General features: G+C 39.0%; 1 protein-coding gene across 1 annotated transcript in view; it reads left to right on the top strand.

Moving 5' to 3' along the window:
* camkmt (calmodulin-lysine N-methyltransferase) overlaps nucleotides 1-24790 on the top strand; it is a 164728-nt gene extending 139938 nt beyond the window's left edge. Inside the window, exons 9-11 of the mRNA XM_034005550.3 lie at nucleotides 2734-2797; nucleotides 5475-5606; nucleotides 23732-24790. Coding sequence (XP_033861441.2) covers nucleotides 2734-2797; nucleotides 5475-5606; nucleotides 23732-23839 — 304 coding nt within the window. The 3' untranslated portion in view covers nucleotides 23840-24790. The remainder of the gene's footprint in view (nucleotides 1-2733; nucleotides 2798-5474; nucleotides 5607-23731) is intronic.
* The last annotated feature ends 1116 nt before the right edge of the window (nucleotides 24791-25906 follow it).

The raw sequence follows: 25906 nt of genomic DNA, 5'->3' as shown, positions 1-25906 counted from the left end.
AACTGTTCCACACTGTGGAGACTGTCAAAAAAGAGCTAGCAACCCATCTAGTGCTAAGAACACGGACAATTTTTGTTATTTGTTGATCCAACTCAGCCAGTTCTCGTTGATTTTGGGGAGATCGACTGTATACACAATATAGTTTGTCCATAAATAACTGAAAATGATTAATGCTCTTAGTTTCGGAGATAGAATCCCCTACTGCCAACTCCAGTGATTCAAGCAATGCCAAACAGTGATATCGGTATTTTGCAGTGATTCTCTGAGCTATTTTCTGCCAAGCATGACACTTGCCACGTCGCCTGTAAAAGCCATCAGGTGTTGTTTCAAATAGCTATCACAGAATCCGTATTTATCGAAACACTTCAACAGTTGCTCAAACACTGTCAGCATTTTGATCTGCTAATTCAATTAGATCGAGGAACATGAAATGAGGCGCCTCGTTTTTGTCACTTTCTGACTTGCTACTCAGACTTTGTTGATTCGTCAATGATCACAGAAATTTTGCAATTGTTATGCTGATAGATTTTCTTTCTCATTTCAGAAGCTCCGTGGTCTGTTATTTTTGTAGGACTGTATCTAGAATGCAAGCCAATTCCATTATCAACGCTGTTAATCTTCTGAAGCTCTAATAAGTTGAAGTGGTCAGAGAAGGGCCTATTGGTTTTTGCAAGGTAATACGCAGATAGAAAAATAGAGTGCTATTAAACCTCGATGCATTCCATTTATCGCACATTTCTGCAGTCCAAACGGCAGGCCACGGACACAGGGATTCCCCACTTGTTTGGCTTCAGTTATCTTCAGAAACATCAGATGCATCACTGTATATCACTGAGGCTGTAAGAGTAGTCTCAGTTTTCTCTTGATCCATAGACTCTTTCTTCTTGAAAAAATAATCCATTATTTTTGTGCTTTCCCACCATACTACTAGGTTTCAACTTTAACTCGCAATGGTGAATGCAAATAGGTTCCGTTTATGTCTGTAACATCAGCTATAAAGAAACGTACAGTAGGCTAATATCGCGCTGTTTGACTGGGATCTACGAAACTAAATAACATTACTTATAAAATTATACACGACCTTCATACTTCATAAAAAAATAATGATGCATCTACGAATGACTACTACATGAATAAAATAATATTGAAATTATAATTGTTAATTATTATTAATAGTCGTATGCGTAACACTCCCCTGCCCCCTCTCCTATATTGAATGGTTTGGTCCAGGTGATTAAAGTGTAAATGGCAGTTTTGAAATGAAGCGCAGCCATTTGTTTCAGACCAGAGACACGCTATGTTCAAACTTTTTAATTATTTATCTCTCAACAAGGGTTTCTTACGGTTGTTGTATTCTTTGCTTATTTGTATGGGTTACACACATGTAGTACTATATCTATCGCCATATATTAACAATAGGAACAAAACAGTTAAATATTCTACATGTGAAGTAAGAAAGTAGTGCTCTCCCTGCCCAAGAGAAGTGGGGGGCGGCACTCCCCCCGACCCCCCAGCACCACACCCTTGTGTGTGTACTTTTATCTCACATAGTGTGTGTGTGTGTACTTTGATCTCATATTGTGCGTGTGTACTTGTATCTCATATAGTGTGTGTGTGTGTGTGTGTACTTTGATCTCATATTGTGCGTGTGTAACCTCACTGCGCTGGTTACCACTTCTATGAAACTCTGTGTGATATGTTGTGAAGTGCTTCCCTGCCCTTGCTGGACCCGCTGTGTTGTATTGATCAATAAGGGACACTGAGACAGTACGCTGCCTATTGGAAGTTCTTTATTCCTTTTAGGACTGCAAAATAAAGAAATCGTCAGCTTCCACATTTTTCTGGTCCTCTTAATTCCTCCACTCAGCCAAAGACCTAACTGACTGACATAATCAAAACGTGCCAACAAAAAAAAAAATATGCAAAAACAAAATGCAGGCTGTTGAATCTCCCGGTTCGCTAAGCAACATAAAACTTTATACAAGCAACTACGAACCAGGATTTTGGTGGTATGCTAAGATATCTATATTCATGCTACACGTGTGTACCTTTATATCATATTGTGTGTGTGCACCTGTTAGGTATTTTAGTTTTGTTAATTGTTGAACCTGTTGGGCCCTAGTCACAAAGCTTTACCTCATGAGTTATTTAAAGTTTGTTAAATATTCTTTTGATTAATAGAATAGTTTCATATTTGTTCTTGATATTTGCTAGTGCCTCTCGCAATAATCTAATCCTTTCAAACAGAACCATTCTTTAATGAACTCATGAGTTAAAGGTTTGTGAATAGGGTCCTAGTACTGGCTGGTGAATTCTGAGACGTGGGGAGTTAATGTAACAATTTAAAAAATATATATTAAGTCAATTAATACAAAAACAGCAACACACAAATAAAACCTATAATTTAAAACAGCAAAAGGAAGTTTATATATATATATATATATATATATATATATATATAGTTCAAATGGGTATTCTCTCTCCATTCAATTTCCATCATTTCATTGACATGCTGACAGGATGTGGTTTGTCTGCATGTTTACTGGAAAGAACAAAACAAAGAATGAAATAAGAAAAGAAAAATTGCATGCAAATTGTTCTTTGTGTTTTTAAATTGTATTTATTTATTATTATTTGTAATCAAAAGAAAATAAATAGGTGTGTGCTTATCTTGAGCCGCTATCGTCGGAATGCATTTGTAACGTGGCTTCTCCTGTCTCTCCTCAACGGCAGTGTGTTCCTGGACCAGTACAGAGCCAGCCTCGCTGATGCAATAAAGAGATTGCTCAAACTGAATGTAAGTGTGTTTCAATTCTCTCAAAAGCACTGGCCTCACAATAATTAGCCTGCATGCAATGATTGAGACACTAATGGAATGGCAGGATTAGTGTCATGTAATACTTTAACCCTCATTATGTCCAGCTGGAATGAGTCTTCTAATCTAGCCGATGCATCCCTAATCATAAACTAGGGAACTTCTTGTATTTGGCCTTCTGATAAGCCGCATGCAGTGTGAAGCAAAGTAAATGAAAAAGCTTCAAAGATGGTATGAGATTACTGTTTCTCTCTTATGGTTTTCAAGTATTCTCTTTGATAAAAAAAATGTCTTTATATCAAAAAATGAATACATTCAAGGTTTGCTGTGTTGGCCTCATCATTTGTGATCCACTCAGCATTTCTTTAAAAGAAAATATTCCTTCCATATTTAGTAATATTGAGATAATATTTGCTGTGGAAAGTAAAACAAAAGTGGTATAGAAAACGATGATAGAGATTATTGTGCAGAAATATCCAGCTATACACCCACGCAAACTGTCGCTTTTGGGGACTTTTTCACTTTCATGGGCAGTTGAAGAAGTTCTAACAAAGGATGTAAGTTCCATATGGTTGCTTCCATTACTAGCAATGTCGCTGTGTTGAATGTAATTTGGTCCTTTGCTTGATTGTTATGTTTCTGTGGCTTTAGACGTGTTTGAAGGTTAAGTTAGGAGCCCCCACATGCACCTCTGCTAGCTCTGTAACATCATACCTATGGCCTTTTCATCCCACCCCAATAGTTTCACTTTCCAATGTAGTTCACAGGAACAGTGCATGTTGCTTCACCCTGGCTTTCAAAATCCTTTCTGGCTATTGGGATTCATACATTATTATTGTGTTCTACTTTTGTAATAACTAAAGGGTTAACACAACGCAAGGCAGAACCTGTTTGCTAACATGTTTAATTACATCAGAGCAATATAAAGCACACACACACTGTGTGTTGATGGGCCGTCCTTGACATGAATTGTTAATTTGTTATGCAAATAGAACCCTGGCTACCTTTGTTATTATACATACAAACTGCACCTCCCTGTTAACAGACAGTTTCAATCAGGATGGACAAGACAGCAGCTGAGATGGGCTGGTAGAGGGCTGACAGTAAGAAGGAACTTGGCTTGCAGTAGCTTCTTATTCAATTCTGCACAGATTACTGATGTTTAACAAGGAACAACCTCAAAAGGGAGAAGTATGGGCCATTCTAGATAACAGACTTCACTGCAGATTTCAATCCCAACTACCCTGTCTTACTAGAGGCAGTAATCAATAAAATCATTGGTCCTGTATCTCTCCAGAACCATTCAAACACCTTGCAGACTGATCTTCTTGAATGAGTCATTGGTCCCGTATCTCTCCAGAACCATTCCAACACCTTGCAGACTCATCATCTTCAATGAGTCATTGGTCCCTTATCACTCCAGAGCCATTCAAACACCTTGCAGACTGTGACAAAGTGGCTGAGTGGCAACAGGTGCAGGAGTGATCCAGTGTGTGAAAGAAGCAGACAGAGATCATTGTAATCTGGTTTGGAAAGTTTTTATTTGGAGATTCCAGGTCTGGCGACCAAACAATAATTCCCCGGCAATACACACCAATGTGTACGGCACGGGGTATATAACAAGAACAGACTGTCCGAAATAATAAATGATATCCGCCCCACAATAATACAAGCATGGTATCACTGTCCTTCTCGGTTCTACTCACAATAAACCAAAGCAAAGGAACAGATTGTGATTCTCTGTCCCCTTTTATGCTGTCACACATGACCCCTTGGTAAACGAGTGCAACCACCTCTCCAATCTGCGGCTGCCACGTCATTTCCCTTCCGGGTCAATGCGTTATTGCAACGGAGTCTCGCCCCCTTCCTGGCTGGCCGACTTCCCTTGGACCCTGGGAAAGAACTGTCAGGCCAGCCCGTCCAAGGAACTCTGTTCTCGCTGCTTAACGCCCTCACAGGTCGGGAGGGTGATTTACAACCAAGAATCATTGTATTTCTGTCACACAGACTCATCTTCTTGAATGAGTCATTGGTCCTGTATCACTCCAGAGCCATTCAAACACCTTGCAGACTCATCTTCTTGAATTTGTGTCATCCTGGCTGCCAATGCTGGCAGTGTTTTATTGTAGACGATTCTAATTTCTTGTCGGTCCCTTGAATATATTGGTTGCCATTGCACATCCTCAAATTAATTAAAGTTAGGTATAATACATTCAGGATTATTTCAAAGCAACTTTGAACCTCTCCCTAATCCTGTTAATGCATGACTGGTTTCAGTGGTGGATGCGTTTTGTCATATTGATTGGATTGGGAGGACTTTAATCCTTTAGTTTATTAGCTAATATAATACTGAAACAAAAACTAGAATCAAACCACAGTCTTAGGCGACTGATCCACATACTGTATAAAAAAACTCAACGACTACGACTACTGTTTTAACTCTTATTACTATGCAAATTTAAATATAATGCACCAATTAAAATAAAAACATAACATACCCTACAGCTAAGGGGTTTACATTTCTGGTCAGGCATAATTCATGGGTATTCTTTGTAGGTTTATTTATTTGTGTGTTTTTATATCTGCATATTCAATCCCCTCCAAACACACTTCCTGGCACACTCACGCTCCTCTCTCCCCTCTCTTCCTTTCCTTTCAGGGGAGAGCCATTGTGTTTGCCCCTCGACGAGGCAGCACTCTGAACCAGTTCTGCAGCCTGGCTGAGAAAGCGGGTCTCTTCATCCGCAGATATGAAAATTATGACGAGCACATTTGGAACTTCCATTCAAAGGTTAGTGCACTGCCGGCGCCAGATAACACTGGCAATCCGCTTGCCGTCAGGAAGGGATCAGGGGCCTTTTGACAGGTGCTTTAAATGTCCAATTACAATATCCCTGAGCCGTCTCCGTCCTAGCAGGTATTTCTGCCCTTTATTAATTATACGCCACCGCTGGGTTAATTCCACTCCTAATCTGTCAGTCCAGTACAATTATTAAAGATGCAGTTTCCTCTCCTTATTTTATTTGCATGGCTTCTGAGGAACAACCAAATCTGGGGCTGCTGATTGTAAGGTTACATGATTTCAGGATATATATTTGATGTGAAAAAAACAAAAATCCATTACACATTTGTAATGTATTTATTTAAAGAAAATTTGTATGAGGGCCGAGATGATTTTCTTTAATAAGGGACACTCTACACAAGTACCCACTTGTATGGTCTGTTCTGAAACAACCCCATTGTTTTTTGTTCCCCAACCCCAAAAACAGAAGCTTAATGTTTCTATCACAGTACATAGTAGGGGTTTACAGCTGGTTAACTCATTAGAATGTGTCTTTACGGACTGCTTCATTGAGCACACACAGATTGCAGTTTGTGATTGTGTCATTAACTCTGCTGTGTTACAGAGCACCCTGCAACTTGTAGAACACCCTCCCTGCTGATGCAGCTGTACTGTGTAATGCAAAACCACACATGTCACTATTGGGTTGTTAATTACCTGGGGCCTGAATTCAATCAAAGTCTATGGCGTTGCCATAGCTAAACTTTATATTGGCCACAGTGTTGATTTAATCCAGGCCTGGGAGATTGCAGTTCCCTGGTCTCCGATTGAATATCATAGTGCTGCCTCCGAGTGAATAAAAGCTGATTTTTGAATCCCCTGTTTAACTTATGACCAAGGCCAAGACATGTGGATACAAATATTAAATGAGATTAAAGATTAAGAAAATACTGCTTTTGTATTTTTGATCCCAGCCACTCAACGTGGTTGCCATTGGCGACGCAAAAAACTGCTTTCGGTGGTCTGATGAGTTTTAAAATGTGGGCTGTGAGACAAGGGCATGGGGGTATCTGTTTCTGTTGAATACTAGGGTGCACTGGAAATGTATGCAGAGGCATTGAGACATCGGGACCTGTCAATATGGCTTGTTCTTTGTCATGGAATCAAGTATTTCTTTTATTCTCAACAGCGAGTTTCTGTAAACAAATGGAGACCCTCTGTTTCTAAAGCAATACAGCCAAGGATTGTGGGTACATGTAATCCGCAGTTATTAAGCCTTAGCTTAGCACGTCATAATTGTAACTTGTGATTCAAATTCATTTGGGATAAGTGTCCATAAAATTAACTTTCATTTAACTATGTCAGATTTTACACAAGTTCAGCTGAAAAAACAACATTTACCCATAATGACATCAGTCCAATAATACAACAAGAAACATCGTTAGCTTTTCAGCTGAAAGTTATTTTGAAGCTTCGTCTAGCGTACACATTTTTATTATTTTTACACATTTTAGTGACAGAAATCAAAAAAGGAAATGCGCAGACATATTATTTTAGCTCTCTTGAAATCTAGACTCTCAAAAAGCATGCAGTTATTTGGGTTACATGTTCATAATGAAAAAAACACTTTCTTTGTTTAAGTACACATGGCGGGCCCCGGCTCCCTAAAGGCAGGCAGTCAGACAGAAGGAAAGGACACTTAGCTGTATCATTCATGGCTGAGGCGCTCCATACTCCGGTGTTTAGAATGGTTGGCTGGGCCACTTTACGCACCATGCTGTTCAATCCCAGACAAGACCGCAGCAGCTCTGTGTTATCTGTCAGACAAAGGCAGTGAAAGGAAGGGGGTGTACCTGCCACTTGTCAAACAGGGGGTAAGAAGCTCAGTGGTTAGACCCCTGGGGCCACAGTGCTTAAGATTGTACCATTTGAGCCTTGGCTTAAGTGCTTACTAGATTTGGTATTATATGTTATGCACAGCCTGTGCCGTGATGTGTTAGCGAGCATTCTCGGGGCTTGTGCTCTGAGGAACACGCCCTTCCAGCAGCAACTGCACACAGGCATTGCAGGGCTTTACCAAAGAGAGGCCTTACATCAGCTGCTCCTTGGCTCAGCATGCTTTACATGTGTTATTCAGGTCAAATCTTTCAGGATTTTTTTTAAGTGTAAATTAATATCACATTTTTGTATTGTTAATGTATTTATTTGTTTGTAAGTTTGTCTATTCGTTTTTTTTTGTTTGTTTGTTTGTTCAGAACCGAGAAGTGTGAACTTAAATCAATAGATGGAATCAGTAACTGGGAAAATGATCTTTCTAAGAATTAAGAAGAAACTTTTTTTTATAGTGAAATATATACTAGGCTAATTTGATATATATCTTTGCAATTGCTAAAAGTCTCTGCTCCTAGCTGTTATTAAACATTCAATTTCCACATCGTTCATTGGGGTAGAACATACCTAGAGGGGGGCCCACCGACCCAGACCCTGTGTGCAGGGAGGCACATTCCAAATGAAGATGCTACATAATTCTACTGCACTGAGAATTTGTAAGGCATTGTTAATGCATTGAACAAAACTTAGGCAAGAAATCAAAATCAACTTCTGTCTCTAGGATGGACACCTTTCCCATTGTAAATTGAACAGCCTCGAATCTCACTTTATTTTTTTCAGTATCATCATAAAAGCATCTGTCTCTCTCCCTCCTCTCTCTTTCCCTGTTGTTCTGTTTTTTAATTTTTTTTTTTTTTTACATAAAATGAGTGCCCATACTTTCATATTCAATTTCTTCTTCTTACAATGGACTTAAATGTGATGTATGAAATGTCTTAGCCAGGTGCAGTAGTATGGCTGTGATGAATGAAAAGAGCTTGCTATTGTTCCTGTGCTGCACCTGAAAAGAGCAAACCCACACTCAGTCATCTCTTTATACTGAACAGTAAGCATACCCCTGCTGCAGCTGGATGAGCATCTGCACCTGGAACAGATTCTGAACACATTCCACACAGATTCCAAAAGAATCCTCAATCCCTTCCAAACACTTCTGGATCAGATTCCGAACGGAATCCAAAGGAATTCTGAACATGTAGAGTCTTAAAGAGATAAATTCTGAAATCAATTCAGAAAAGCAATAATACACGCAGAATTATTATGAATTATGGAGCGCTTTTGTCATAATTCACAAGGTGGGATTGCAGGCCTTATTTATTTATTTATTTATGTATTTATTTGTTAGATTTTAGGTTTTGTATTCTTCTGCTGGAGGAAAAGTAGAAACCTTTGACAGTTGTCCTTGTGGTGTGTAGATATGTAAGCAATTGCAAGCAATTGAAATAAAAAATATAAACATTAGGGCAACACAACTCCTATATCCTTGAGAATGAACGTCTAAAGACATAAAATAAACGGAACAATTCAGAATAATTGTAGATATCACAAGGATGCAGTGGAGAAGTAAATAAAATAACAGCATTTGCAGCTATGTGTCTTTAAATGTCTTTTATCAGACGGCTCCACACAGCTTGTATCTCATCTGTATGGGGACCAGGCCCAGCCCTGCCTGGCTTCTGAAATCAGGAGGGTGCATTGGCTTCAGGAGATGGAGTGGGCAGGCAGCTCAGAATAGACCGCAGCTTGGGATTAGATGATCACTGGGGCCTCAGGGCTGCTCTGAGCTCTCTGAAGTGAATAAAATGCCTGATGTAACGTGGGAGCTCCCTGTGAAGACCCCTCTTACCTGCAGGACCAGTGCCGGACGCACTGATGGTTCAATTAGGCACAATTAAGCACAGACCTCTCCCTGCTGAAGCATTATTATCTAATGCAGCAGGCATTACTGCCAGCTAATTGACCACAGCAGCAGTCCAGCAGCTAATTGTCCCAAGTGAAGGTGCGAGTATAATTAACACCTGCTACAAAGTGTATCACTGCCATTCTGATATGAATTCTATACACGGCTTCAGAAATACTGGAGCGCCCCAGCATGGGTTTTAACTACTCTTCATGCAATTCTCTTTTAGCATATATATATATATATATATATATATATATATATATATATATATAGATATATATATATATTTCTTCTTATTAAAATGTTTCCTTTCTGTTGTCAGTTCCCTTTTACGGCAGAGGGATTGATAACAGTCTTTCAGCTTTGAACCGCATATTTCTATAACTCTCAAAACCATTCAAACGTATAATCTGGAGGCCGTTCATCTGCACCCCACTGTCCGATCTAACGAGCAAGTTTAAAAACATGGAGAGATATTCTCCATTTCCATAAGGCTCTCACAGTAATAAAAAAATAAACCATTCACATGTGCAGTGATAGTGGATTAATAGTGGGCAATCTGAACTCAGTGAGAGTGCTGGGATTGTACAAGGCATATCATTTAGGGCGTTGAAATTGTTCCCAGTGGTACAGTATTTAGCTGGTCAGCGTCACGCACAAGAAAAAGGCAAAGCACAACTTGATGGGTTATTGTACAGTAGTCAGGGCATGTTATCAAAAGCATGTTTTCAAGCCGTTTGATGTGAAACCTATGTGACAGTGTGATGGGGCATATGGCAGTGATCCGAAGAAGCGGGTCTGAAGCTGTCATTGTCCCATGACCTGCGAGTAATTGACCTCTGTATTGAAAGATGTCTTGAGCGCCACTGGCACTGCCCTGCTTCGAGTGTGGACGGCTGGTGAGCCCCTTGAAATCAATTACTCTTACTAAGAAGAAAAAAATGGTATTTGCATTTGGATTTGAACGTTGGTCGGCTTTCACTGTTTGTTGCAAATGCAATGTGCTCGCAACAAGAATTCCCTACACTTTGAAAACAGAAAGCGAGGAATGACATGGAAGTCTGGCGACATTTTTCAGTAAGCGGCCCTTAATATGCAACAGGGTTAGGACTAAGATCCAAAAAGGGGACTTTTCATGGGACTTCCATTGGAGTCCAAAGGTGTGCATTAGCACCCCACAAGTTACATATTGGAACTGCATGTAATTCATTGGTTCACTCCAATATATATATATATATATATATATATATATATATATATATATATATATATATATATATATATATATACTGTATATATATACTGTATATATTGATGCACAATGAAAACGCAACAGTCTAAGTTTTACATCAATAGCTCATTGGGCACATACATAATGTTATTTACATTTGAAAGAGTGAGCAGATGGGTTTGTTGATTGTTTGAGTAGTATTGTTCCTTGGGATAACAAAATACTGAGCTCAAGTCATGTGATTTCATAAAAACGCCAGATGCTCAGTGTTTGGTAATTGAGTTAAAATTGCCAAAATGAGTTGATTAAGAATCTGTATAAATAGCCATACGAAAAGATTGCAATTAACGCAAGAACAGCGAAAGATACGACCATGCCCCACTTGAGCAATGACGATCGCCTGGTTGCGATGGGCATGATTGAAGACAGCCTGTCTGGGAGAGAAGTTGCCTGGAGAATGAGATGTTCTGTTTGAACAATCAGCAGACTAGTCCAGAGAAACCAGGAAACCGATGAGGGGCAGGCCACGTCCTGGAAGGCAGAGGGTCACCACACTGGCCCAGGACTGTCACATCCAACTGATCCATCTGCATAATCGTTTTCAGACTGCAGTGACTACAACACAGGAAATTCCAGGAAGTAACCCGTGTATCAGCAGAATGACTGTAGCTCTTCATCTGCATGAAAATGATTTGCATGCTCGGAGGCCGTTCAGGGGTAACATGTTGAAGCTAAGAAACAAAATCGTCATCTATGGGCCAGAGAACACCTGAGGTGGCAGCAGAGAGAGTGGTGGAGTGTTTTATTCCCCGATGAATGCCGTTTTGACCTTGACAGACCTGACGGAAGACAACGTGTGTGGAGACGTCGTGATGAGTGTTATGCTGACTTTTGCTTTATTCAAGCCAACCGGTGGGGCGGTGGAAGTGTGATGATGTGGGGAGGAATCTCCTTTAACACAAGAATGCATTTGGTGCAGATTGAGGGCAACCTTACTGCTCAGCGATACATTGATAAAGTCCTTGAGGCAACAGTTTTTCTGTTCCTGCAAGCCAATCCAGAAGTGTTGATTTTCCAGCAGGACAATGCAAGACCACACAACACTAGGATTACTTCAACAAAACAATGTCGAGGTCTTACTGTGGCCAGCGTTTTCTCCTGACTTGAGTCCAATAGAACATCTGTGGGAGACAACCACGATGAACCAACCTACGCAGCTGGCTGCAGCTGCACAGGAAGAGTGGTGGAACATCCCACAGCAGTCTATCCAGAAGCTGATCAGGTCTATGCATCAACGCTGCCAGGATTGTGTTAATGCTGAGGGAGTTCATACCCGATACTAACTTTGTAATGTTTTCATTTTGACAGTGTGTCACGTTTCATACAGAAAACTTATCCTGATTGTTTGAAATGTTTGATATATATATATATATATATATATTTATTTTAATTTATGTGAATTTGAGTTATTTTTACAAAGCAATTTCAAAGGAGCAGTGTGACAGGGTTGGCTGATGTGGTGACGTCAGGCCAGAATGCAGGAAGAAAAACAAAGGGAAAACACTGCGGTGCAAAGGCGCTGTGGAGCCGTTTATTTATAAATAACAAAAAAGAAATAAAAACACTTTAACAAAAAAAAGCAACACCCCACCCCGAGTGCAGAGAGCTGCAGGCTTTTATGCAGGTGACCATCTCCCGATTAGCAACAAATTAATCACTTAATCAATTCGGGAGATGGCCACCTTCTACACAAGGTTTTTACATACAATACTACTGGCAGAGGATTGGCTGCCGACCTTGCCTCTGCCAGAACACATTTAAATGAAAATAACAAAAACATACAGCTTCGCCATCATATTTATAAATAAATAAATCATAACAACAACAACAACAACAACAACAACAACAACAACAACAACAACAACAACAACAACAACAACAACAATAATAATAATAATAATAATAATAATACAACAAAACAAATACAAAATGATAAATTGCACAGGGACAGAGGGGTATCCCGTTCTAAAATAAACAAATAATACATTTAAATCAAAATACAAAACAAATACATTTTACAGCAGGGCTCTGCCCTGCCCCCTTTTCATGTGCAGGTCCCCTAGTCCTGTCACAAGCAGAATAATAGGACATTTTATTTAAATGAAATATAGTGCAATATATATATATATATATATATATATATATATATATATATATATATATATATATATATATATGGAACCTTTCATGTATTGAAAGGTGAAGGCGCTTTACAAAGGCACAATATAATACAATACCAGCCCTCTTTGCTCAGAAACCTTGCAGAACCTTCGTGTATGTTCAGATCAGAGTGTGGCACAGTAAAGATTTACCAGTGTTGTTTACCTCACTCTTTCCAGGCGATGCACCTGTGGGGTTAGCAGCTGTTTTGTTTGGGTGGACCACCTACAGTGCCCCACTGTTCTGTAAGATAATGTTATTTTCAGAATTGTGAGTAACAGAAACCCGAGTACAGAGCCCGCTTGGGTTGCTGGGGTCTAGGATTACAACAGCGGGGCGGGCAGGTCAGAATGATGATCTCAGGAAACAACCTCCCGGGCTGCATCACTGTGCAACACCAAGGGAAGAAGGGCAAGTGTTTGAGCAGCAGGATAGAAATCTGAAGTGTTCTCAAAAAGGTTTTCAAGGCAAAATGGTTTAATAGATCAATTAAAAAAAATATTCAGCGAAAAAAGGCACTTTACAGAGCGTTTAAAAGGGACCAAAAACAAAGTACACAGAAAGAGTACTTGGAACTGCAAACACAAGTCAAAAAGGAAGTTAGAAAGGCCAAGAGAGAGATAGAAATCAATATTGCTAAAGGGGCTAAAACCAATTCCAAAATGTTTTTCCAATATTATAACAGCAAGAGAACATTCAAAGAGGAGGTAAAATGTCTAAGAGACACAAATGGCAAAATCATAGATGAAGAAAAAAAATAGCAAATATATTAAATGATTACTTTTCATAGGTTTTTACAAAGGAGGACACGGACAACATGCCCGACATGTCGACCTGTTCCTATCCGATTTTAAATAACTTTAGCATAACAGAGGCAGAAGTGTTAAAGGGACTAGGAGCTCTTAAAATAAACAAATCCCCTGGGCTGGATGAGATCCTCCCAATAGTACTCAAAGAAATGAAAGAAGTTATTTACAAACTGCTAACCAAGATCATGCAACAGTCTCTTGACATAGGGGTTGTACCGACAGACTGGAAAATAGCAAACGTAATACTGATCCACAAAAAGGGAGACAAAACCAAACCAGGTAACTACAGACCAATAAGCTTGACTTCTATTATATATAAAGTTATGGAAACTATAATATGATCCAAAATGAAAAATTACCTATATGGTAACAATATCCTGGGAGACAGTCAGCATGGATTTAGGAAAGGGAGATCGTGTCTAACTAACCTACTTGACTTTTTTGAGGATGCAACATTGAAAATGGATAATTGCAAAGCATACGACACGGTTTATTTAGATTTCCAGAGAGCTTATGACAAAGTCCCACATAAAAGATTAATTCTCAAACTGAATGCAGTAGGGATTCAAGGAAATGCATGCACATGGATTAGGGAGTGGTTAACAGGTAGAAAACAGAAAGTACTGATGAGAGGAGAAACCTCAAAATGGAGCGAGGTAACCAGTGGTGTACCACAGGGATCAGTATTAGGCCCTCTGCTATTCCTAATCTACATTTATGATTTAGATTCTGGTATAGTAAGCAAACTCGTTAAATTTGCAGACGACACAAAAATAGGAGGAGTGGCAAACACTGTTGCAGCAGCAAAGGTCATTCAAAATGATCTAGACAGCATTCAGAACTGGGCAAACACATGGCAAATGAAATTTAATAGAGAAAAGTGTAAGGTATTGCTTGCAGGCAATAAAAATGTGCATTATAAATATCATATGGGAGATAGTGAAATTGAAGAAGGGAACTATGAAAAAGACCTAGGAGTTTATGTTGACTCAGAAATGTCTTCCTCTAGACAATGTGGGGAAGCTATAAAAAAGGCCAACAAGATGCTGGGATATATTGTGAGGAGTGTTGAATTTAAATCAAGGGAAGTAATGTTAAAACTTTACAATGCATTAGTAAGACCTCACCTAGAATATTGTGTTCAGTTCTGGTCACCTCGTTACAAAAAGAATATTGCTGCTCTAGAAAGAGTGCAAAAAAGAGCAACCAGAATTATCCTGGGTTTAAAAGGCATGTCGTATGCAGACAGGCTAAAATAATTTAATCTATTCAGTCTTGAACAAAGAAGACTACGCGGCGATCTGATTCAAACATTCAAAATCCTAAAAGGTATAGACAATGTCAACCCAGGGGATTTCTTTGACCTAAAAAAAGAAACAAGGACCAGGGGTCACAAATGGAGATTAGATAAAGTGGCATTCAGAACAGAAAATAGGAGGCACTTTTTTACACAGAGAATTGTGAGGGTCTGGAACCAACTCCCCAGTAATGTTGTTGAAGCTGACACCCTGGGATCCTTCAAGAAGCTGCTTGATGAGATTCTGGGATCAATAAGCTACTAACAACCAAACAAGCAAGATGGGCTGAATGGCCTCCTCTCGTTTGTAAACTTTCTTATGTTCTAACAGTCTGCATGTGTGACCAGAAATAGTATGTGCTTGTTATTGGATGGATCAAGTATTGCATGTCCTACAGTACATAGAAGAATACCTATGCTACTGTACTGTATGTGCATATTGCTATGTATGACATTCCCAATGTGGGGTTTGGGGCTTCATGTCTTATGGGGTTTTTTTTTTTGTCTGTAGGTCTTTCATGTTGTTGTAAAACAGTTTGTGTGAACTCTATGAAAAAAAACTAGTGGTGGGCAACGATGTGAAAATGGTATATCAATATCGATAATAATACTGAAGTCTTCCACAACACAGGAAAATATAATAACACAATTGTAATATCAAACATATATACATATACTTACTTTGACTTAGTGGTGCTTTGCTTCACAGTATCCAATGGAGAAAAACAAGGTCTTGTTACATTGTTTTACTATTCCATCATCGGCCACCTCAAACCCGTAATATTTCTACACTTCACTGCATACAGACTTCTGGGGTGTTCATTTTCTTGCCAATTGAAGCTGCTCTGCGTGTAAATGCTGACTCACGACACCTCTAAAGTATTAAGTACGGTGTCATGCCAAATTTAGCATTGTTTTACGCTGTGAGCTGAGGACACCCTGGCTGACCTAAACCCTCCCCCTCCTGGGCGGTGCCCCCTGGGAACTCCTTTCCACAGTCGGCAATGGAATAGCCTGGACTCGAACCAGCGATGTCCAGGTAATATGGCGCATCCTGCACTCCACACGTCTGAATTTTTTTTTTAATCGCACAATATCGCAATATGGAATTTATTATCGATATCATATCAAAATATCAATATTGGTGCCCATTAAAACATATATGCATTATAAAAGAGATGCATAGATAGGAAACGTAACATGGTTTAAGTATTTATACTTTTTTATCAGGAAATTTCTGTGTCTACAAAAAACATATGACAGGGCATTATTTTCTCATATGAGATGAATTATCTCCATACAGTATTTAACCCATCATCATTAGATATGTGTACCACCAGCAGCGCTATTTAGATTAAGATAATACTGACACATAAAGAAGAACTGTGTAAGGTTTTTTGTGTTGTGCAATCAAGTAAAGATGTCAGCAGAGTATTCTTGAATGTGTGTATGAACAAAAACCCATTGATTTAAATGGGTTTGTTTTGTAGTGTGTTTACCATAGATGCTACAATATATTCAAACTGAAAAGTTATTGATGAACAGATAACTGTATTTTAACAATGAGTCACATATACACACACACACAAAAATAACAATAAAATGAGATATAGTAGGTAAGTTTAAAATAAGTTGTGCAAACAAAAATATATATCTACCCATTCAGGGAATTAGTGTCTAGTACAATTACAAAGCATTTTTATTTCACGTTAAATATTCCCTTGTGTCCACCCTCCACTGGAACAGTTCTGCAGCTTTGACATGCATTGTGGCGTGGCGCCCCGCCCACTGTGTGTTCGTACAGGCGCTGTGGTCTCCTGCTCTCCAGGACAGTATTTAGTGGACCCTGGTGCAAGACTGTAAAGTAGACCCCCCCCCCCCCCTCCCCCGGCAAAGAAAAGGAAGAAAAAAAACATGGAGAGCAGCTGCAGCACTTAACCCAAAGAAAACCTTACTGTCAAAATAAATACATCAGCAGCAAAATCTGAAATTTGAATCAACTCAAAAAACATATTCTAACATTATGACAGTAATCAATCAACAGTATATCCAAACATTTTAATAGATCAATTGTGTAACAAGATTAATCAATTTGATTTAGTTAATATTGAAACGTAATAGCTTTAAATTAGTCACAAAAATGTATTCATCATAGGCATCAATTGGATTTTTAAATTAATGTTATCAAGTAAAAAAGTTAGTATGAAAACATTTCTATTTAAAAAAAAAACCAGAAAACACATGTCTGCATCTCAAAACTACAAATGCATTCAATACAACTCATATGTGAAAACAACATGCATTCATGAATACGGTAATTGATTTTTTTATAAACTGAAATTCATAAAACAAATTAATAATAATACATTTCTTCTTTATAAATAATGTAAAATAATAATGCAAATTTTTCAATTCCATCGAAAAAGTTTACTTGCCTTGCAAGTCTGTTTTCAATTGATAGTACAGCCAATGCAGACAGTCTTTCCAGTGTGTTTTATTTATTTTTATTTTTCCCCAATTGGGAATGTCCGATCCTGGAGAATAGAGACCAGCCCTGCCTCTTGTGCACTCCACTCTGAATGCGCTCGGTGTCTGGCCAGTAGGGTTCACTTTTGCGCGATGAAGAGACGCAATCCCTGTTGGTTTCCCATCCCCCACCCTAGGGGGGTTAGAGCTAATGTGACCCCCTTCTCTGGGTCCCCGGCAAAGTTCGGCCTATTTGCACAGCCTGGACGTGAACTAGCACCGTCCAAGCTGTGTGACTCATCCTGTGCTCGCAGCGGCTGCGCTTTAAGTGGGTGAGCCACTCGGGGACCCTCCTGTGACATTGTTGACCACAGGTAATTTTTTTATCAAAGACAGTTTATGAAGGATCGCTCGGCAATAATGACTTTAGCATGGAAGCAGTGCTTGCAGTCCATTTTGGGTGTTGGCTCAGGTCTTTCTGAATTAGCTTCTGTAACGGAGAGTTTGCATCATCAGGTAAGTACAGAAGAGTCCTAGGGCCATGTGAGAAGAAAATGAAATCTCAAAATATCAAGTTTCTTTTTTTTTTCTCGCGTGGCCCGAGTGCTCTTCTGTAGGGCAAGCAAGATTATGTAGCTAAACCGTAGCAAGGAAGTACAAAAAGTACGTAGAATAACCCAAAATGATAGAAACAAAATAAACCATACAACATATATATATTTTAGCATGTTCTGCTTCTGTCTGACAAAGCTGTCTTTTTTGCTCTTGACGCTTTGCACAACCTGATCTGTTCTTTGGTAGCGGATTCGACATATTGTAATTTTTTTAAATAGCGACATTTTTTCAAATAAAATAGCGGCAGTTGATTTGTGGTTTGCTGCAGCAGAGAGTGCCTGAAGGATAATGTCTATACATGCAAGAGTGTAAGAATCAAAATAGCATTGTTTTTGTTAGGCCTATACAGTATACAGTACAGTAGTAAAATCAAATGAATATCTAACACACTTTTTTGTACTTTAGCCTTCTGGTAACTAAATAAATCATGCTGCTACATTGTACACATTGGTTTAAATTTTTATTTTATTTTAATTATTATTATTTTTAACAACTAGTAGCCTAGACAATTAACACACAATAGATCATGGTCCTATACAGAGGCTGAGAATGAGCTGGAGGGGTTAGTGGCACATGTGTGCAGTCTATTGCTCTCAACACGCTGGGAAAACCAGAAATGTCATAGAAATTTGTTTTCAAGGCTTGTAAGTACACCTTGACTTTAGTGAAAATTAGGTACTTGGGTGTTCGTATCAAAAATGCATTGAGCACAACTGGCAACACACGAGAATAAGCAGATTGTGAAATGCCAGCAACCATTGCAACTATTTAAAACATGTTTTCAAAAGTTCTTAACAAATTGATGCAATTATAAGTGTTGCAATTGCCCGCAGCTTTATTACATCTCATTACAATATTTTTGATCCCTCATTTGCACTCTCATCTCCACCCTGTTTTTGCGAGTTTCTGCAGAAACACCCAGAATCTACCCATTCAGGGAATTAGTGTCTAGTACAATTACAAAGCATTTTTATTTCACGTTAAATATTCCCTTGTGTCCACCCTCCACTGGAACAGTTCTGCAGCTTTGACATGCATTGTGGCGTGGCGCCCCGCCCACTGTGTGTTCGTACAGGCGCTGTGGTCTCCTGCTCTCCAGGACAGTATTTAGTGGACCCTGGTGCAAGACTGTAAAGTAGACCCCCCCCCCCCCCCTCGCCAAAGAAAAGGAAGAAAAAAAACATGGAGAGCAGCTGCAGCACTTAACCCAAAGAAAACCTTACTGTCGAAATAAAAACATCAGCAGCAAAATCTGAAATTTGAATCAACTCAAAAAACATATTCTAACATTATGACAGTAATCAATCAACAGTATATCCAAACATTTTAATAGATCAATTATGTAACAAGATTAATCAATTTGATTTAGTTAATATTGAAACATAATAGCTTTAAATTAGTCACAAAAATGTATTCATCATAGGCATCAATTGGATTTTTAAATTAATGTTATCAAGTAAAAAAGTTAGTATGAAAACATTTCTATTTAAAAAAAAAACCAGAAAACACATGTCTGCATCTCAAAACTACAAATGCATTCAATACAACTCATATGTGAAAACAACATGCATTCATGAATACGGTAATTGATTTTTTTATAAACTGAAATTCATAAAACAAATTAATAATAATACATTTCTTCTTTATAAATAATGTAAAATAATAATGCAAATTTTTCAATTCCATCGAAAAAGTTTACTTGCCTTGCAAGTCTGTTTTCAATTTATAGTACAGCCAATGCAGAAAGTCTTTCCAGTGTGTTTTATTTATTTTTATTTTTCCCCAATTGGGAATGTCCGATCCTGGAGAATAGAGACCAGCCCTGCCTCTTGTGCACTCCACTCTGAATGCGCTCGGTGTCTGGCCAGTAGGGTTCGCTTTTGCGCAATGAAGAGACGCAATCCCTGTTGGTTTCCCATCCCCCACCCTAGGGGGGTTAGAGCTAATGTGACCCCCTTCTCTGGGTCCCCGACAAAGTTCGGCCTCTTTGCACAGCCTGGACGTGAACTCGCACCGTCCAAGCTGTGTGACTCATCCTGTGCTCGCAGCGGCTGCGCTTTAAGTGGGTGAGCCACTCGGGGACCCTCCTGTGACATTGTTGACCACAGGTAATTTTTTTATCAAAGACAGTTTATGAAGGATCGCTCGGCAATAATGACTTTAGCATGGAAGCAGTGCTTGCAGTCCATTTTGGGTGTTGGCTCAGGTCTTTCTGAATTAGCTTCTGTAACGGAGAGTTTGCATCATCAGGTAAGTACAGAAGAGTCCTAGGGCCATGTGAGAAGAAAATGAAATCTCAAAATATCAAGTTTCTTTTTTTTTTCTCGCGTGGCCCGAGTGCTCTTCTGTAGGGCAAGCAAGATTATGTAGCTAAACCGTAGCAAGGAAGTACAAAAAGTACGTAGAATAACCCAAAATGATAGAAACAAAATAAACCATACAACATATATATATTTTAGCATGTTCTGCTTCTGTCTGACAAAGCTGTCTTTTTTGCTCTTGACGCTTTGCACAGCCCGATCTGTTCTTTGGTAGCGGATTCGACATATTGTAATTTTTTTAAATACATCCGTTGGTTTGTAACAAATCTGCCCTCAGAGCAATCACATAACTGTAACACGCACCTATTGCCTGAGCTCTCACTCTGCGTCCCGCCTCCAGATAGACAATCTGATTTGCGAATTTGTGTTTTGATTGACAGTCCGCCACCATTACCTTGCTACGATTTATTTCTCTAATCCCCGTAGATTAGACGATGCTTCTGTATTTGTTACGCTTAAAGTGGGCTCAGAAAAATCAGAAATGGACTCAGGGCTGGGCCCGGGTGCAGCTGAGTCCCTTGCACCCACACATGACGCCGGCCCTACTCCGGGATGAGCCCTTCTCTACAAGTAGAAAAAGGCAGCTTTCTTTTTCGCCCTCAAGGCTGCATGTTATCCTCTTATCCCTACTGTTTTGGAATAGAGCGGAACCAGCTGGAGAACTGGAAGAAGCCTGATAATGCAGCTATTTTCTGCCGGCCCATCTTAATCTTGTTACACAAATGGTTGTGAAGAGATTCATGAATTTTAATTTCGCCCCTCACATTAACCCCTTGTGTGGATCATCCAGTGCAGCTGCCTGGCTGAATTAAACAGGGAGCTCTTAACCCTGCTTCCCTTCTTGTAGTGTAGATTTTATCTTTTGGGGGGAAGGGACTTGAAACTTGGCAGCATCGCGAGTAAAAATAATACAGATTTAGTCAGCCTCCCGTGAAGCCGATTAACAGTTACTGATCAGGAGGAACAGCTTTGCCTGTTAAACTTTTCACCTCTTGCCTGCTTTGAATTTTCCCTTCCTTTATTAAACAATGGGTTGAATTGTAATATAGACGGGGTGTCTGTCTTGAATTGGGTACCAAGATGCTGGTGGCCTTGTGTTTTGGTAACATCTCTGCCCTCTGGTTTAGGAGGTCATGGGTTGGAATAATGGAATAATGCCTAGAGGGGTTGTTGGGTAAGATAGCAAGGATCGGAACATTCACATTTGATTTCCCTTTCATTGGAGGATTTCTCCTTATAATAGTGCAGTTGCAGTGTTCGGCAAGTTATAATCAGATAGTAATACACCAAGTTTGAGTTGGTATGCTGGTATCTGTCGCGCTGGTGCTGCCGACTGTACTTCAGGGGAGAGTACAAACCAGAGTCTGCCAGCTTGGTAATCACCTCTGATGCTGCAACAAGCCAAGAAAAAAAAGCTGGTGAAATAGTGAGGAAAAGTACCGTTAGATTTCCCAGAGAGCTACGTTATACTGAACAGCAATAACCTGACTAGGCTGGCATTTTACAACTAAGTCTATCCAATTTTACAACCACCTTATCACAAAAAAAACCCTGCTACTTTTTTTTTCTTTTTTTTTTTGTTATTGATAGTCGCATCACTCAACCCCGGACCTTCAATCAGGAAACCCCTCAGGACACTGTGGTGCTCCCTGAACACCAGGACACCCTGATTCCCTTGCAGGCCTTCAATATGATATCTGTGTGAGGTCATTAATAATTGTAATTGAATTACTGACACATTATAAAGTGTAACCAACATTTGTTGAATGCGATTTCGGTCACACACTTTGCATTTTCATGAAGAAGTAATTTTGATTAGGTTTATGATATTAAAATTGGTGTGACATGTTTCAATTAATTTCATTGCGAATCGTGCATTTGTTCCTACAGTTTTTATTATTATTATTATTATTATTATTATTATTATTGACTGACACTGAAGACTAGATTATCAAAGCTTTTTGCTCCAAATCTTCATTGGCACATTTTTTTCTTCTCCAGTAAAGTAAAAACACACACAATAGAGTTACCAAACCAGAAAGAAACATAAACAACTCAGACAATTCATTTTGCTGTAAAGATCCATTCTGTCATTCAACCTTCCATAAAGCACACCAGATGCATTTCAGAGATGACTGCTTTAAATAACTGTTGTTATATAAATAGACTGGATTTCAAATGATTTTGATTCAACAAACTCACCTGCATACGTTTTAATTAACGGACCTTGGGGGTAAATGTACTAAGATGGGCCAGTCGCAGCGCAAACATACCGCAATTTGCATTTTGGTTATGATAAGTGCACATTTTGTCGTATGTACTAAGAAAAAATGTGTTAATGAAGAGAGCCGCTGCATACTAATCTAAATATTATTTGCTTCATCTAGTGAGATCTCTAGCGACATTTTTTCAAATAAAATAGTGGCAGTTGATTTTGTGGTTACAGTACAGTAGTAAAATCAAATGAATATCTAACACACTTTTTTGTACTTTAGCCTTCTGGTAACTAAATAAATCATGCTGCTACATTGTACACATTGGTTTAAATTTTTATTTTATTTTAATTATTATTATTTTTAACAACTAGTAGCCTAGACAATTAACACACAATAGGTCATGGTCCTATACAGAGGCTGAGAATGAGCTGGAGGGGTTAGTGGCACATGTGTGCAGTCTGTTGTTCCCAACACGCTGGGAAAACCAGAAATGTCATAGAAATTTGTTTTCAAGGCTTGTAAGTACACCTTGACTTTAGTGAAAATTAGGTACTTGGGTGTTCGTATCAAAAATGCATTGAGCACAACTGGCAACACACGAGAATAAGCAGATTGGGAAATGCCAGCAACCATTGCAACTATTTAAAACATGTTTTCAAAAGTTCTTAACAAATTGATGCAATTATAAGTGTTGCAATTGCCCGCAGCTTTATTACATCTCATTACAATATTTTGAATCCCTCATTTCATCTCCACCCTGTTTTTGCGAGTTTCTGCAGAAACACCCAGAATTACATATTCATTTAAGGCTAAAGTGTAAATAAGATCTACGACTGCAAAGCATTCGTTACAATGATGCTAACAGCGCTGCGTTTGTTTAGTACATTTCACGCTACACTTCTGACTGGTTTGCATGTCGTTTGCAACGATTGTGACACTTTATTACATCTACCCCTTAGTGTGCAAGATAAATTAAGAAATGTACATGTCTGTTAAATGAATGTCCATAAGAAAAAGAAAATAAAAAACAGGTGCGGTGTGCAGTGGTCTGAAGTTGTTTATTTTTGGAATTTAATTTAGTTAAAAACAAAACAAAAAGTATAGTGCCCGTAACAAGTTGGAGTAACAAGCTTTTGTGAATCTAAAAAGTTTCCATGGTTGTATTTCAGATGAAGAGGGAGAAGAAGGAGATCTATGATGAGAATATCCACTACCCAGTGCTGCTGATACTGACCAAAGGGACACCCGCGCCAGACCCGACACGCAAGCAGACCTGAATCTAGCTGTTTACATTATGACGACAACAGTATACCTCTGTATCCTGACCTGCCAATATGCCTATAGCAAGCCCGCCAACACTGTTAAACCTACCTATGGGACATTTATTTCAGTTAAGATTGTTTTTTATGTTTTGTTGGAGAAATGGTTGTTGCATGTAAACCCCACGGCGGAGGCTTCTAAAACTGAGGAAACATGAAGCCACTTTGGGGTTTGGAGCTGGGTTTCAGGACACTAGGGGAGACTTGGAGTTTGATACAGCACAGTTTCCTCATACTAGGTCTCCTGGTCTCCTGGAAGCAGGCTTCAAGATGCTGTTCCTGAAAAAGTGGCTTCATGTTCCCTCAGCTTTAGAAACAAAATCCTGGTCAAATCAAGTATGACATTTTTTGAATTTTGTTTTGGATATCCAGCTCTTTTAGGGGTGCTATAGTAAAAATATTCATTCAATCAGTGCGATTTAAATGTGCAATGTGCAAAATATTTGTTTTATAAAAAAATGAAATGAAACAACGCCCACAAAAGAAGGTTAAATAGCATCAATTGATAAAATTGGCTATATTTAAGCATACACCCGACGTATTTTAAAAGAAATCAAAGAAAATCACAGTTTGAGATTTGACAGTTGTCTTTGATTTTCTGTTTCAGGTTCAAAGATTAGCCACTTCTAAGTTCAAGCACTGTTTCTCAACGGTTCAACCCTAACGTCAAATCTTTGACTTGTAGAACAATCATTGCCCTCTCTTTGCTTGTGCTGGGCGGTTTACCTTGTTCCTTTAAGAGATCTTTACAAACCTGTGCTTTTCACTATGCAGCCATAGTTTAAAAAAAATGTAAATGATAATAATAATGAGAATTATTTTACACAATTGTATATGGTTTTTACGCACCCTCTCTCTCTCTCTCTCTCTCTCTCTCTCTCTCTCTCTCTCTCTCTCTCTCTCTCTCTATATATATATATATATATATATATATATATATGTGTATGGGAGTTTTAATAATGGCATTAAAGAACCTCTTGGACTTTCTGAAGATGTGTTGCTTTACTACTTTGTGTGTTACATAGTTTTTGTTTGGAAAGAAGGCACCTTACTGTGAAGGCAAAGCTGAAGGAACACGGAGACACTTTGTGGCTTGGAGCTTGGTTTCAGGGGACTAGGTTTCAGGCCACCAGGGGAGACTTGGGGTTTGATACAGCAAAGTTGCCTCAAACTAGGACCCTGTTGACACTACTATGCTGGCCCAGGGCCGCCTCTGGGGCCACCTCAGGGCCGCCACATATTTAGGTCTTCAACCCCGTTCACATTTGCGGTTTAAGGTGCCTTTGCATGTTCACATATATGACTGAAAAACAGACCTAAAATGTGTTTTTTTATGGCACGATAGCCTGCACTCAGAATGGAAGAACTACCGGGATATACAGTAATATATATTTTTAGATAATAGATATTATTAACTATTTTGACTTAATGTTATGGTGTGTAATGGGGTGACGGTCCGAGCTTAGCCCCACCCACAATCACATTATTCTCGTAAGAACACAGAGGTATTTAGAACGCAGGAAACAGCAACTTCCTAGTGTTCACAGGTATAAATATTTATTTTCGTAATAGATACTTCACTCAGATTGCAAATTGACTAACTGGTTATACATACGATGACTGACATTCACGAGACAAGCTCGCGACTGACCACTTAATACTACTGCTCCCTCATAATGAAAGACACGGCATTAAATAATAATTCATTATTCAATAACCGGTGTAGTGTTATAAAGTGGTACATTGTCACAATGTGGTACGCGTACCAAAACTTGACCTGTGTAATGTTAGAAAGTGGTACGCTGTGAGATTTTGGTACAGGTGCAATCAATTGCAATGTGATGTTTTCCTATTGTCAAACAGAGGTACATTTACCATTAATTATACATATTTTTTTTGAAAAGTTAAACTGGAAACAGACAAGCAATTTATCTAAAAAGAAAAAAACTATTTACGACGAACAAGACAAAATGAGACGTACACTGCAAAGTTGCAGAAGTAACAAGACCCAAAGTATTGCAGGTG

Source organism: Acipenser ruthenus, chromosome 5, assembly GCF_902713425.1.
Source record: "Acipenser ruthenus chromosome 5, fAciRut3.2 maternal haplotype, whole genome shotgun sequence".
Lineage (NCBI taxonomy): Eukaryota > Metazoa > Chordata > Actinopteri > Acipenseriformes > Acipenseridae > Acipenser > Acipenser ruthenus.
Note: the sequence above shows the minus strand (reverse complement) of the source record. Positions and strands in the feature narration are given on the sequence as shown.